The 15734-nt window shown below is 45.7% G+C and overlaps 1 protein-coding gene and 1 long non-coding RNA gene across 2 annotated transcripts in view; both read left to right on the forward strand.

Moving 5' to 3' along the window:
* Positions 1–185, forward strand: part of LOC119403327 (phospholipase D1) — a 260367-nt gene extending 260182 nt beyond the window's left edge. The window contains exon 18 of the mRNA XM_037670270.2: positions 37–185. Coding sequence (XP_037526198.2) covers positions 37–185 — 149 coding nt within the window. The remainder of the gene's footprint in view (positions 1–36) is intronic.
* A 10532-nt stretch (positions 186–10717) lies between these two features.
* On the forward strand, positions 10718–11679 carry LOC125759556 (uncharacterized). The gene is made up of 2 exons (XR_007417154.1): positions 10718–11096; positions 11597–11679. It is a non-coding gene; the product is annotated as an uncharacterized LOC125759556 (long non-coding RNA).
* The last annotated feature ends 4055 nt before the right edge of the window (positions 11680–15734 follow it).

Here is a 15734-nt window from a genome sequence, read left to right on the forward strand (position 1 = left end):
TCGCTTTTCTTCTTCGTCTCTTCTCTGACGTCACAGACATCGTGGACCGCAACGTGACGCCCCGGATGCCGTGGCACGACATCGGAGCGGCCGTCAGTGGCGCCGCCGCGCGGGACATCGCGCGACACTTCGTGCAACGCTGGAACTTCACCAAGGTGCGTCCATGCACTATTTTATGTGCCTGATATGCCTAAGCATTAGTGCCTAAGGTTAGAAAGCCTCTTTAAACGCGAAAAAATGATGCCAGCCTCGCACTACTGGTACCAAGCCTGAAGGAAGAGCGCAATCGGGGGCCTTCTTTGTTTCTCTTTATTTCTTCTTTCTTTCTTCTCGTTCTTTCTCTTTCTCTCTGTTTCGTTATCTCTATTTTGTATCTGTTTCTTTCTTTCTCTCTCTATCAGTTTTATCTTTCTCGTTCTTTCTATTTTTATTTCCCTTTCTTCCCATTCTGTCTCTCTCTCTTTCTTTGTTTCTCTCTTTCTTTCTGTTTACATCTTGCTCTCTGTTTTTTCTCTTTTTCGTGTCTGTTTCATTCTATCTCTTTCTCTCTCTGTCTAGGTTTTCCTGTCTTTTTATCTTTTTATGCCTTTATTCTCTTTATTTCTTTCTATTTTTCTCTGCCTCTTTCTTTCTATCTCTCTCTCTCTCTCTTTTACGTGTTCGGTTTCGTTTGGCACTCGCACCTGCTGTACTCGGTAGAGGGGCTTGCCCAATCCCTGTGGCGCATACCCACTTGAAAACTTTTCTGGTGACACCGCACAAACTACGGCGAGCTACAACAGCTTAACACTGTTAAAAAAGTGCTGTAAAAGCCTGTGCAACATCAACACTTCTTTTTGGGTGCGCTGGTTCATTATGAAGCAAGGAAGTACCAACGCGCTTTGCGTTGCTGCCGGGCTTGAAACTTTGTTAACTTGTTCATCTTTATTTCCCATGCGTCATTCTAGGTGTGTTATTTTGCCAATAAATCCAGTTGTCAGTCAGCGCTTCTGCGTGCACTCTAAGAAAAAAAGGTGTCCATTGACTCTTTCTTATACATGTGAGAGTCACATGTGTGGCACACTCTTTAGAGTTTCAAAAACGGAAGGAAGGGGAAGATGCAAGGTTGCGATAAAAAAAAATCCGTAAACAGGAGGGTGGGCGCTCTAGCCCACGTTTTGTCAAGTGGACTTGAGTTCTTCAAGGCTGAAACAGTTCCAGCCTTGAAGAAGACAAGTCTACTTGTCGAAACGTCGGCTCGAGCACCCACCCTCCTGTTTACGGATTTTTTCACTGTATTTGGAGAGTCAAATTGACTCTCTTTTCGTCACATTGAGCGTCCTAATGAGAGTCAACGTGCCTCCCTAAAGATAGTGCTACATATGCATGTGACTCTCACCTGTATAAAAGAAGAGTCACAGTTCTTAGAGTGTACGTCTCATTCCTCTCGTGGGTGTCTGTTCGCGTTGGTACTTCCTTGCTCCAGCGTGTGCAAGTTGTCCGTTTGCGATAGCAAGACCCACTAGTAAAACCGAAAAAAACTCATTTACAAATATGAGCGAACCAGAAATAACACGTAGCACTGAAGTAAATTATAAAAGAAAATGAAACAAATTTGTAATAAATAAGAAGCAGCAAAACAGCAACACGAAATTAATTGAAGCAACCAATTTGGTATTAAACTTGGCCCCTCGTCTAGTTACTTCGCCAATGAAGAATCCATAATGTTTGTTTCAGGGCTACAATCGCGGACCTGTACCAACCTTTGCAGTAGAGCCATACAACATTCGAAGCCTGAAAATAATAAAGTTTATTTAAGAAAAACCACGAACTGTTAATGCGAAGTATTCGACAGGAAGTAAACCGGGACTCAGTGAAGCAGATTTTTGGCCACCATAAGATAAACAAAAACATTTTCCGAGCTATAATTCATACTGTCGTGATGCCACCGCCTTAAAATCTCAATGAAACGGAAAGGTTCTTCTGCCTGCGGCGTTTTATAAGTACGACAACTTTGCTAGCGTCAGTGGTTGGCCAGTGTCACATCGCAGTGGGGAGGGGCGGAGGGGTCAGCAACTTATTCCGTGCCGTTTAGTGGCTCTCACTGTATTGCCACCATCACTACTACCACAACCAGAGTCGGCAGCTACGCGCCGATCTACCAGTGACGTAAGACGTGACGTTTCTTCTCCGCTCAAGTGAATCTCCTCATGTGACGGTGACCGGAAGTTCCGCTGTTGCCCTCTTTAGGGTGTGGAAACGCGCGCGCTTTTACAATCCCGACCAACTCCAGCCGGCGACTGCAGCGCCGCGGCGCGGTCACGGCGTGAACTATTACGAGCGCGCGAAGCTAGGTGCTTTTTCTGACGACCGCGCGCGGCCTAGGCACCAAAATGCACGAACGTTCCTAGCCGTTTTAGTCCCTAGAGTGCCGCTCCTCCAGTGCCTCCATGGCGCGGGAGAGCGGGAGAGTCTTTTTGCAAAGTCTCTCACCTGGTCACGTGGCTTTTGCGTTGACGTCACTATACACGTCACGGCAGCTTTTTTACTGTTTTTGTTTTTCCATTTGAAGCCCGTTTGAACTTTGAAGGCGAGACAAGTCAGGGCGAAAACCGAAAGCACGCGGTAGGTGTTGTCCCGTGTTGTGTGGAAGAGAAAGCCTCGGATATCAACATTCCTTTCTCCGTGGAACATACGAACGTCGGCGAAAAGAGCTCGGTCGCTGTCGGGCCCGTCATCATTCGATGTTGTTGCGTGTGAGGAGGTGTTTGCCATTTGTTACGCGTCCATCTGCCATGCACACGAGCGTGCGGTCATTTCGATGGCAAAGCCGGTATGAACGCGATGTGCGCTTCTTGTTTTGTGAACTCTCATTGCTATGAGATAACCAGCCGGTGTCGTTATGCCCTGTATTCAGGGTTCTTTTCGCAACGTGTAAACGACTGCAAACGGCAAGCGACTGCGTCGGCAGCTTCCAGTTGTTTACGGACGAGTGCGTACTGTACATACATGCCAATTATGTAAGTAAATTATGTTAGAGTGTTCTGCGGCAAACACGATCCGCAATCGTTTCCTTGCCGTTCAGCAGGCTGTAGTGTGGCAACAGTCTGTAGCCGCAGACGGGTTATTGCGTCGCTGCTACCAATCATTTGTGCTTGGTCGGTTAATTTCGCCTGGAAAGCCAGTGCGAATGCATTGTGCGCTGTTTTGTTGAACTCCCGTCATTAAAAGCAAACTGGTCTGTGCCTTGATCACCGTGTAGATTCTTGTTTTCATCGTTTTCTCTTTCCCATTTAACAGCAAGAACGCGCGCGATGTTCAGATTGCCAAGACAGAACGAGACATCGTCAATACTTCCTTTTGGGCAGGTTGGTTCATTGTGGACGAGTAACCGCGCGAACACACCCACTAGGGCAGTGGTTCTGAACTGGGTGTCCACGGACCCCAACGGGTCCGCGACACTCATCAAAAAAAAAAAAACTTTTTTGATTTGTGGTATGCTTCGCCGCGTAAAACTTCTGAACTGAGGCAAAGCTAACCTATAATTCCACTTCTCTGTCAGATGGCTTCAAAGCTTCTGTTGCAGTTGTCTTCGGCATATGTGCGCGAGCACACTTTCTCTAGCTTTCAATATTTAAAGAACAAACATTGTTAAAAAAGAGGTTGAAGGTGGCTGCAGACAGCACAGCTTGTTAACAAGCTGTTGACATCGAATCGGCGTGGCACATTACTCTGACCATGCTTTTCCAGGGAGAAATAAAAGCCACCTGCTTCAGCTGCATGTTGTGTTAATTTATTGCTCTGACCCTTTGTCTCTCACTGCAAAGGGTTCCCAGATCATCCATGGCTGGGAATCACTGCACTAGAGACGACACGGACACACTAGTGCTGACCTACAACTGGATTAAAGGGGCCCTGGAACGCCTTTTCATCTGCAAACTGCAGCGCTGTAGTGCGTGTAATGCTGAATACTGAGGTGAATGCAAAAAGAATGATCGAAATCAGTGCATTTTAGTTCGAGAAGAAGCAATGAAAACTACACGCTTGATTTGTGTCGCAGGGCCCCTTTGATGGCAGAATGACACACCTTATATATGCCAGAGTGCAGCATGGGGAAAAAAAGAGGCATGCAAAACAAGGTTTAACACACAAAAACATTTTTATTTTCCTTTGAGATCCAAGATGTAACAGCCGCATCCAGAAGATGAAACTCAGCATTAAAGAGGGCAAGAGATGGTGCTAGTGCACTTATCAAATGTCTTAATATGATAGGCTTCTAAACTGATACGTGCAGTGCTGCCTTCACTCCTATCGCAAACCGTCGTCCCTTTAAACCGGGCCACACATTTTGCTGACACGAGCAACTAAATGTGCGTACTTGTAATGTACCTTCTGCAATTTTTACGCGTGTTCCCCCAAATGGTGATTGACAAAGCGCCCAGTTCCGCTAACGTAGAACATCCCACGTGACATGGGAATGCAATACGCCACTCCTGTGGAACACTTGACCAACAGCGTTTTGTGGTTCTTCCAGCATCCACATTTACTGGTGTTGCAAATGCATGGCCACAGCTTTCCCACCTTATTGGGAGTAGACAAATTGTGACACCGTGCCTACTTCCCATCTTCTTAAGATAGTGGGAAACTATATGAACGTATTGTACGACCTCTGGCCTAAGGGTCTTCCGGTGATCCTTCGCAGTTGCGCATCCTGTTCCACGTTTCAATTTTTAGCGGAGGGTTTCAGGAAGAGCAGTCAAGACTGAGTTGGGGAACCCTGCAGCCGAAAGACTGCATATGTAGTTCTCAAAATTGGGCACCATTTGATGTAGGCACGATTTTTTTAGAGCAGGTTCCAGGCACATCAAAGCTGTAGCTCTCTTATTTGTCTTAAAATATGCTGAATCAAAGGGAAGCAATCCTTTCTTAGCCCTCGGGTAGTAGCCCCAGCAAGCATGTCCTTTGCAGAATATCTTAAGGTCTAAAAACCGTAAAACCGAACGTTCTCTAAGTCCATGGGTAAAATGCAACCCAAGTACTTGTGAGCTAAAAACAGATGAAACTTCACCTACTGTACAGGGGTAGGTGAAGTTCGTAGTTGCTGCACGAGTACAGAGCACCAACTCATCTGAGAGAGTTGCTATGCAGTTGCCACCCACTACGTAATTGCATGTACAGTTTCCATGTAGCACCACTCTGTATGACAGGTGTTGTAAAGAAACAATTGTGTTGAACGAGCGATAGATAAATAAGATTTGTTTGATTTTTTTTACCTAAATGCAGTGTGCCTGAAATTTTAAACCATGTGTTAGTATAGTGATTCTAACAGAATGTTGTCCATTGTCACAAGGATCTCTTGGAGGCAGATAAAGTTATACAAACATAATAGCAGTCCTATATGCACTCTTGCTTTATGAATTACTTTGGTAAATAAATATGCTTTCTGTGTATACCTGTATGTACATCCAGGAGCTGCTGCACTGTGTGCCATTTATTCAAGCCTGTGTTCAGTACTAGCATTGAGAGGTGAATGTTTGCGCACACTTGGACACCATTGTGTGTTTCAATGGTTACATGTCTATGCATCGAGTCAGTGTTCCTACAACTAGTATATCAATAAATGGACAAGTTCAGTTGCCCGCAAAGTAAGTGCATTGCAGACCATTTTGCCACATGCCTTGTGGAAAGTTATCAAGTCTCACAGAGCGAATTATTACCGCACCAGAACGCAGCATTCATTGAAATTTGGCACCTCACCCACTACATACAAATTTACCCTGTCACTTGAGCATGAGTCATGCAGTTGCGATATAAAAGTGCATCAACAATACGCCCGCATACAGCACCAGACAGTGCCACAATACAAAACTGTCATGGCTTAGCTTATTTAATGGTTAGGGAAAAAGGGGGAGTCCAGTGAAATATGACAATTAAGCCACCTAGGAAATGATTTTCTCGCCGTCTGAAAGCAAATTCAGTGCAGTATAGCTGGCATACTGAAGTACACATCTCAGAATATGGCTACTTGATAAAGAAAATGCAGTCAGTCTGAATAATGGCTGTTGCAAACAAACATATTTGATACAGGAAGTGACATTAGATGAAATATGGTGCACTATGGCATTCCCAAAAGCTTTTCCTGTGTATTATATTACATGGCCACCTGACATGCACTTTCCTGTGCGTCTGCGAGATGAGTGCTTAAAAAGCAGCTAATCTCTCATCCAATAGCCCTGAAAGACCCTGGAGAAAAATGTGCAAATGTGACCATTGGCATTGTATCCCATTATCAACAAGTAAGAAATGCAAAACTGTTGGACTGGTCAATCCTAGTGCGGGTCATTCTGTCTTCAGCAACAGTTCACAAACATTGCATTTGGGAGCATGACCTATTAATGCTTCAGAATCTAGCACAGGACACAACACAAAGGCAGACTAAAATAACACGATTGCCACAGTCTTGCTCAGTGTTTGTATTGCATCCTGCACTAGATGCTGCAATGGCACCTCCTTATTCAGACCTCCACAGTGGTTAAACCAACATGCTCCACAGTGGTTAAACCAACGGAACGCCCAGACACACAAAAATGGATAGATATGGTTAGTCTGGGTGTATGTGTAACGAAGTAGAACATCGATGCTAAATATTGCAAATATTGCACTTAGATGAGTTATAACCACTACGGAAGGCTCCAGCACACGGTAAAAGAGAACACCAGCACATTTCAATAAAATTATCTATTTGTAAATAACTTGCCTTGAAGCACCGTAAACGAAGTACTAGTACGGCGCCGCAATAATTTGGGGCTTTTAGGCAAGCATTAATGTTGCTGGTCAAAGTTGCAATATTTCAGAGCAAGAAGATAGAAGTGCCAAGGCCGCGGAACTGCCTCGGTCCTTTTACTAATGCAACCTTTGAGAAAAAAAAAACTGCAATGGTTAACTGCGACAACGCAAGAAGCCTTAGCTGAAATTTCACACCCGACAAGATGTACTGTCAGAGTATGCAAACAAGATGTGCTGAAGAAGTACGGTGCGCACATGCAACCATGAGCGCAGGATACCCTCACGTTTTGCTATTTCATGAACGGCGTAAGCTTCCACTCCTAGTGCAAAGCTCACCGGCGTACACACACAACACTGCTGTACCCGAGCGCTCTCACGCCGTCAGCGATCCAAAAGTGCTCGTGTGACACCTGTCCCTGCTGCACGGTCCAAAGTAATCCGTAACTAATACCGCCACTCAAATTGCAACCATACTGCAATCAGTCCCGATCGCACTTAAAAGCGACCACACAGCAGCAAGTACCTGTCGTCAGTGCGCATTCAACACTACCACTTGCACGAAACAGCCAACACTCACGCATCATCACATTCGCAGGAGGCGCCAATATTACAAAAATACAAACTGGCGCACAACACACACAGCGCAACCATGGCGTTTACAACCGTTCCCCGCTCCAGTCACTGCTAGGGACTAAAATGGCTAGGGACGTTCGCGCATTTTAGTGCCCAGGCCACGCGCGGTCGTCAAAAAAGCCCCTAGCTCTGCGCTGCTCATAATAGTTCGTGCCGTGACGCGCCGCGGCGTTGCAGTCGCCGGCTGGAGATGGTCGGGATTGTGAAAGCGCGTCATGGCAACACTAACACCAGCCGCGCCTCCTCTCCTAGCTCCCTCGCGCGCGCCTGTTTTTTTCTTTTTGTTTTGTTTGCGTGTGCGGGCTCCTTCTCCCTTTCTTTTATGACCCCCTCGTCCGCGTGCTGCGCCGTGCAGCGCGCCGGGCGCTTTCTTTCTTTCTTTTTTTTTTTTGCATCCGCTGCGCGTACTGCGCCGCGCGTTCGTTGCGCGTTTGAATGTGCGCAATTTGCAATCAGGCATTCTGCAGACACTGCAGTCGTGCAGCATGTGCCAGAACGCAAAAGAATGAATTGCACTCACAACACAAAATATCTTTGGTCTCGTTTTATTGTCTTCGTTTCCGAAAATCAACATTTTCATCAAATGTGGTGCCATACAGGCTCAGGTGATTAACAGAAGTTATCAACAGGAGATTAACATACACGTGTTCATGATGACTAAACAACACGAAAGTTCTCGGCAAGTTAAGAACTTAAAGGGGTACTGACACTTTTTTCGAAGGCGAGTTTACTGTGCCACGTAAATGTCCTGTATACAGAGACGGCTCTGAGCAAGTGTGAAGCTCAGCAAATGCTGATACGATATTTTATTTGTATATTAAAGTCAATTTTCCCGCGGCGCACCTACCGACATCGACACTAGCTTGACGTCAGGCTACAGTACTAATTCTGGTGACTTCACGCAGCAGTCTGGCTAGTTGTGATGACGTCAGGCACCAAAACTTCCAAGATGGCCGCTTGTGCGTCACCAAAACATTCAAAATGGCTGCTTGTGCGTCACCCACGGAGCCACGGTGCGGAGCGGCCGTGGAAACGTCACTATATTTGTGCAAGCACGTGACGAGAAGCTCGTGCCGCGTTGTGACGTCAGGGTACAGTAGGGAACCGAAACTAGCTTTTAAAAACACACTGTAATTACTTTTTCAGGGTGCACTCGCGTTTAGCGCTACCTTTTCTAAGCTCTTGGGGGCTTGGCCTTTCATTTGACGCAAAAAAACGACAACTGAAAATTTCGTGTCAGTACCCCTTAAAGAACAGTGGAATAAAAAACAGAACATAACACTAGGGCACATATTCAAAAACACAATTTTTATACTGACAAAAGTGCAGAACAGCTTCTGACATATGCGCACGATATTGCACAAAATTATCGTAACAAAATTGAACATTCCTGGAATGCAAAAACAATGAAAGCAGTTCAAATACCTAAAAACAGAATAATGTAAAGATCATTTTAACGATGTCAAAATGAACTCCACATATAACACAACTAATATTGGCCGCACTTTATTGACTACATTTCCAAAAACGTTGATTTTCATATAACTAGTGATGATAAACGCGGAGAAAATGAACGGCTGATATCGGATGATTCATGGCATTTCTTCTTGAAGTGCGCCGATTCTGTAATTCTTCAGCTTTTCTCTGGGCGCACCGATCAGCTGTGTTGCGTTCCGAAATACAACCTGAAGAAAAGGGCAAGTTTCAATCAGATAAAGAGCGCCGTCGACTCGTGCAAAAGTGAACTCGTTTGTTCGTCTCAGAGCAGCACAAGTTTTCATACATCTATCTAATGTCTCACAAACGTGGTTATAGGCGATGGCGAGTAATTAACCGGAGACAAATGCAAAGCACACACTCAAACACGCGGTTCTGTGAGAGTGTTAAACCTGAAACTATAATTACGTCGCATGGGCTTCATGTCCCGCTGCTTGTTCGTATAACGATTTAAACGCAGCATCTTGCCCTTTTCAAATCAGTCGTTTTTGAAAACATTAACTGAAGCCCCGCTGCAGTGACAGCTACTCGGTATGGACGTGAATTTCAAATTGACACAATGAAAACCGCGACTCAAAAGCACGCTCACCTGTCGTTCTTTCGGGGGCCGGCACATATATTCCGGGACTTGTTCTGGAAGTATTCGAGCAACAAGCACTATGCACGAACAGCCGAGTCGTAAAACATCGCGTCGCACAAGCTACCACAGCGAGCGAGCACCATGAAACGGACGAGCGACGACGGCTAACACATGCCTTACCAATTCAGACACGAAACTTTCTAACGGATTTCAAAGTCGGCGGCGCCAGCAAGGCGGCGGAAAGCGCGCATCCCGCAGGAAAGGGTGTTGATCCCGCCAGAGAGGGGGTTGAAGAGAGTTGGGAGGACAGAGACGGAACGCAGATTTTAATTCTGATCCCAGTCAATAGATGGCGCCTCAATTTGCCATACCGGTTTTCAGGTATTTGTATAGAAAAAGCGTTGACACGCAGTGGAGAAAAATAACTAGGAGGCTCACCAGTAAATATACGGCTAGCAGTGCGGGCGATATGGCAACAAGGAGCATTAAGCGGAAGGTCAGAGAGGCGGAGAGGACTTATTGGATGGCAGCGATGGAAAAGAAGCCGGCTCTGAGTAACTACCGAAAGGGGAAAAACGAAATAAGGAGGGAAAGGTTTTATGATAATTCAAGGGGAAGCGCTTTACTGTTTGAAGCAAGGTCGGGCTGCCTTAGAACGCGTAGTTATAAAGCGAGATTCAGTAACGAAGAAGAACAATGTACATGCTGCGGAGCATCTAAGGAAACGATGGAACATGTACTGATTGAATGTAGCGATGTTCACCCAGGTATACGTGTGGGCACGAGTCTACATGAAGCCTTGGGTTTTAGGGACAACAATGGAAAGCTGAACACGTCCGCGATAGAAATAAGTAAGAGACGGTTAGAGTATTGGTGGCAGAAAAGTAGAGATAAAGAACAAAAATAAATAATGGGGGGAAAATAGGGTCATTCTGCCTTTAGAGGCAGAGAGATAGACCGTGAATTTATATTTTTTTGGTATAATAACATAGATTTAATCAATGTAAATAAGGTATTAGGCCAACATAAAACAAGGAAGCTTTTTTTTTTTCTTCGAGCCTGGTGGCAGACATGTCACCGCCCCGTTACAAAGGGGACGCTCATAGCATCCATCCATCCATCCGGTCACGTGGGTTTGTTTCACTAGCCTGCTGCCGCGATGTTTGTTGGCATCTCAGTAGCTCTATTCTCGTATCATTTCTCGGTGACTTATGACGTTAATGCTAAATAATAACCTACTCTGTATTATAAATACGGTATACAAAAATTGTATTCCTTTTTTAAGGTTAATACCGTTAAAGACAACGGTCCAATAGACCGCATAAATTATTCTGTCGCCGCAGTCCGCCACAGTTTCGAACAGCACATGGCGGCCAGTCGTGGTGATATCTGTACGTGTGTGTGCTCGGTGTTCGCTAGTCTAGGGTGTTTCCTTGATGAATATCTGTGTGACAGTTACATTAAATGGTTATTTTTGGTCAGGTTTATCTCTGGAAAGTGTTACGAGTGATGACCAGCATGTTCGAGCGGTTTTTATTGCCGTACTGTGTGCGATGTCTTGGATACACCAGCGTTGATCAAGGGACAGCGATTTTCTCAGCTCTGATTGTTCCATTTGGAGGTAAGTTGCACTTATATATTTCAAGTGTAAGTGAACATTTGTCCCGAATGTTTGTGGGCTTCGTTATCACAGTGTCATGTACCTGGCTGTGTGTAATGTTTATATATGCGCGAAGTACACTACAGGCCGGTTTGCGTAAGCAGCCTTTGTCTCCAATGGCCCTGTGCCGTGCACTGCTTGTACCTAATGGTGCGCATGCGTCTATGCAACAAACGCCAATAATTACATATGTTCGAGTGAATTCAATGGACGTCTATTCGGAGTAGTTGAAGGTCGATATAAATAATCGTTACATAGCACCTACAGTATAAACCGCAGTGCTCATCAGATCTTGCTCACCTTTGCTTTGCACTGCATTGACTTTGTATTGTGGTACTGTTTTTGAAAGCGGTATTGATGCTGTTCATGTGATTTGGTAAAACTATACTTTTGCTAGAATTGCGTTTTATGGGTCATTGTGGTTTTGATGTTCCCTCACTATGTATAAATATTCTTTTCAGGTGGTGTACAAGGACTCATTCCACATCTCGAGATATGTTCCAACACTTGCTACAAGCGTTTAAATAAATGCTGTTAAATTTCACCACCATGTTCTTTGACTGTGTGCAGTTCACTGGACGAACAGGTCCTGTAGGAACCATGCTAAGACGCATGGGATGTAGCAGCGAGGTGAAATCTGGAAATTCTTCCATTTCTAGCTGGGAATGAAGAATTGCAACTGGAAATTTTGCCATTTCCTGCTGGGAAATATTTGCTGGAAATATTTCCATTTCCAGCTAGATTATGGAACTGGAAATTTTTCCAGCTAGATTTTTTCCCAGCTGCAGCCTTTCTGCTTTCCAGCTAGATTATGGAACTGGAAATGTAATCCAGCTGGATTTTTTACCAGCTCCTTTCCCAGCTAGAAAAAGGTCCAGCTGGGCAAAATTTCCGGTTCCATAATCCAGCTGGAAGTAAAAACTTTTTCATGTGGGGGGGGGGGGGGGTTGCAACGCGCGATTAAGCGCCGCAAGCAACGCGACTAGTGTGTTTGCTTTATTTACAATTGTGTGCATATTTATCTTCCTAATGAGGTTCCATCACGTACCCGACATTCGTTTACTTATGTCACCGCAACTCTGCTTTCACTAAAACATAAATCGGAGTGCAGCCGAAGCGCAAAGAACTGAACTCTTCGCCAAACATGTACGTTCCTAAATCGTCTGCAGCGGGCCAATAATCTCAACGACCGCCATGTTGGATGTACAGTCGCGCCACCTATAGGCCGTGAAAGTTGCGAATTGGATGGCAGCGATGGAAAAGAAGCCGGCTCTGAGTAACTACCGAAAGGGAAAAAAAGAAATAAGGAGGGAAAGGTTTTATGATAATTCAAGGGGAAGCGCTTTACTGTTTGAAGCAAGGTCGGGCTGCCTTAGAACGCGTAGTTATAAAGCGAGATTCAGTAACGAAGAAGAACAATGTACATGCTGCGGAGGAACTAAGGAAACGATGGAACATGTACTGATTGAATGTGGCGATATTCACCCAGGTATACGTGTGGGCACGAGTCTACATGAAGCCTTGGGTTTTAGGGACAACAATGGAAAGCTGAACACGTCCGCGATAGAAATAAGTAAGAGACGGTTAGAGTATTGGTGGCAGAAAAGTAGAGATAAAGAACAAAAATAAATAATGGGGGGGAAAAATAGGGTCATTCTGCCTTAAGAGGTAGAGAGATAGACCGTGAATTTATAGTTTTTTGGTATAATAACATAGATTTAATCAATGTAAATAGGTATTAGGCCAGCATAAAACAACGAAGCTTTTTTTTTTTTTTTCTTCGAGCCTGGTGGCAGACATGTCACCGCCCCGTTACAAAGGGGACGCTCATATAGCATCCATCCATCCATCCACTACCGACTGGCAGCGCTTTTTGACCCTGCTCAAAAAGTGTTGCAGGGCCCCTTTAAAGGCCAACTCCGGCGATTTTTCCAGTTCGATGGAGCGCAGTGAAATTCGCTGGGTACGTTCCTTTGCACGTTTCCGTCCTTTATGCCAAATTACAGGCTTGAGACATGCGCAGATTGTTTGCAAATGAATTTTAAAGATTGTCTGCAAACGCCCTCCTGTGGCAACATTGCGTCTGTGACGTCAGTATTGGGAAGGCGGCGGAAGTGACGCAGCCGAGGGCACCGCTAACTTCGGCCGCTACAGCGAGCGTCTGCTGTGCTCCTCAGTTAGAGTGTACTAGAATTGTCGAGTGGCGTGAACGCGCCTCGCCGCCTGATGCCTTCCGCGTCGACAGTAGCGGCGGCGCTGCAGTCGCTCGGTACTGAAGGCGCGCGGCGCCGCGCGCTAGAACGGGCCGCTAGAACTGCTGGACTCGTCGGCGGCACCCGGCTAATGGGCACTGATGTGGCTTTCGTTGCGCGTCTATCATTATCAAGCGTAGGAATTGTCGTAAGCCTTGATGGACGACACTTCAAAGCTTTTAATAGATGCTTGCTTCATATATGCCTTTGAGAGATGCTGCAAAAAGCAGTTCTTGTAGCCGAAGTGACTGCTGGAAAGTGCGCAAAATATAAAAATGAAAACGGGCTGACACCAACCGTGAATATTCACGATCTCAGTGTAATTGAGCCGAACTCATTGCTGGGCTATTTAGAACAATTACTCTCAATTAACTAGACGCCGAATGACCGCCAGAAGAAAGAGACAGAGGAAACAAAAAGGGCGTGTCTTATTCTGATTTCTTCTGCCTCAATGGTTTCTTTGGTGGTGATTCGGCGTCTCGTTTATTCAGAGTAATTGAGCTGCTCTAATGGAATTTAACTGTGCTCAGAAAGCTGCGTGCTGATATTGTGCCGAAAGCACACCGAACATATTTACCGCGCGTTGGCGAAGCTGCGTGTACGGTGCGTATCGTTACAAATTCGCTGTAAATATGACTTCGACATTACGAGGGCTCAAAGGTATTGAAACTCAAAGTTAACTCGACCGGTACAAATAACGGTCGTCCTCAGGTGCCTTGCACGGATATTGTTATTAATTGCTAGGCGCCGGGTGGGGAGGGGATACTTTACTGTCCGTATTTGTGCGTGTAAATATATATCCACACACATTATATATATATATATATAAACATAATCTCGCAAAACATAGAGCACCACCGCCCCTCCTGGCTTCACTTCTGACACTTTACAGGCAAAGCAATGAAATTATAATACAAAACGTTGTCAAAAAGAAGTTTTTCTAATGGCATCGATAGAAGGTCAGGAAAAGTGCAATATAAGCTGTCCATTGAAAAGTGAGAACAGGCTGTAATGAATTTAGGCAGAATAACCGACGGGCTATATTTACATCTGCGCATTTTAATGTGATTGAGATAAGCCCTGATGCATGAAGTTTGTGCCTCGGAGGTGAACACGCGCCTTCGGCTCGGCTTCCTGGCTCGCCTTCTTGGTATTTTAAGCCCTCAGAGGTCGCATAACCGATGCATCGTAACCGCGGAAGCATGCTGTTGAAACAAGATAGCCTTTCGGCATTAAGAAACAGCGCAAACTGGCAGAACTCAGCCGTCACTAATATAAATGTTGCGATAGAGTCATTTGTACTCCGTTACTCATGAAACAGTCGAGCGCATTGGAGCTCATACAGAGATCAATGCTCTGGATATATCGTAGAACTGCCGGCAGAAGAATTGTATGCTTTCGTCGCTGGTTCGTTAGTTCTTCGTAGTCAGTGTTCGTATTCACCTATAGTGTAGCGCGGCTCGAAGGTGCTGCTTGCAGACCGCACAGCAATCATGAGCAGCTAGATGCATGTGCGCAAATCTGATTGTCACCTTATTTTGGGGTCGGCAGGCTCCAAGAACAGGGAATCTCGGCGCAATTTGGCACGCCTGCATATTCACTCATGCACCATGGCGCGTAGCAGGCGTTGAGACACCGATTGAAGCTCAGTAATGCATTTAAACGCGCTCAAACGCGCAATTAACACGCTTTCGTAGGCTGCGACGAGCGCGCGCCAAATGCAGACGCTTCTCCACAGCTTCAGTACAAAGTGACTACAGCGCCGCCGCTACGGTCGCCCGTCGGAGCATCACCCGAGATGCGGCGCGGCCGCTTCGTTCGTTCCACTGCCCCCTTCTAGTACACTGTACCTCAGTCGCAGACATTACAGCTTATGCGCGGCGTGCTCAACCTCTCCACTGTGCGCCTGCTCGTCCCGGCTGCCACAGTTTTCATACTCCGCGCCGGCGTGACCGCATGCCTTGCACGACTTCCGGTTCGTTCGTAACAACGTCTACGTCATACGTAGACAGTGCACTCGGTTCGGTTTCGGTGTTGCGCTTTTTTGCTTATTTAAAATTTTCTCCAATTTGCCGAGTATTTCTGCTATCGGGCCCGTAACAGGAGCCTCTCAGGAAAATAAAGCATCTTACTTTGATATGGCTAAAAAACGCCGGAGTTGGCCTTTCCCCTTGGCCATCGTTTTTTCCCGCTCTGTCGCCAACGCATTCTCCAACTCGGCGATTCTTACCATGAGCTCATTCTGGGCAGCCATCATTATTTCCATTTTCGCCTCTAGCTCGCATATTTTGCTTACACTTGGCGTCACATCCCTCGTCTTGTCATCCGTACAAACCTATTTTTCCAT

This window comes from Rhipicephalus sanguineus, chromosome 8 (assembly GCF_013339695.2).
Source record: "Rhipicephalus sanguineus isolate Rsan-2018 chromosome 8, BIME_Rsan_1.4, whole genome shotgun sequence".
Taxonomy (NCBI): domain Eukaryota; kingdom Metazoa; phylum Arthropoda; class Arachnida; order Ixodida; family Ixodidae; genus Rhipicephalus; species Rhipicephalus sanguineus.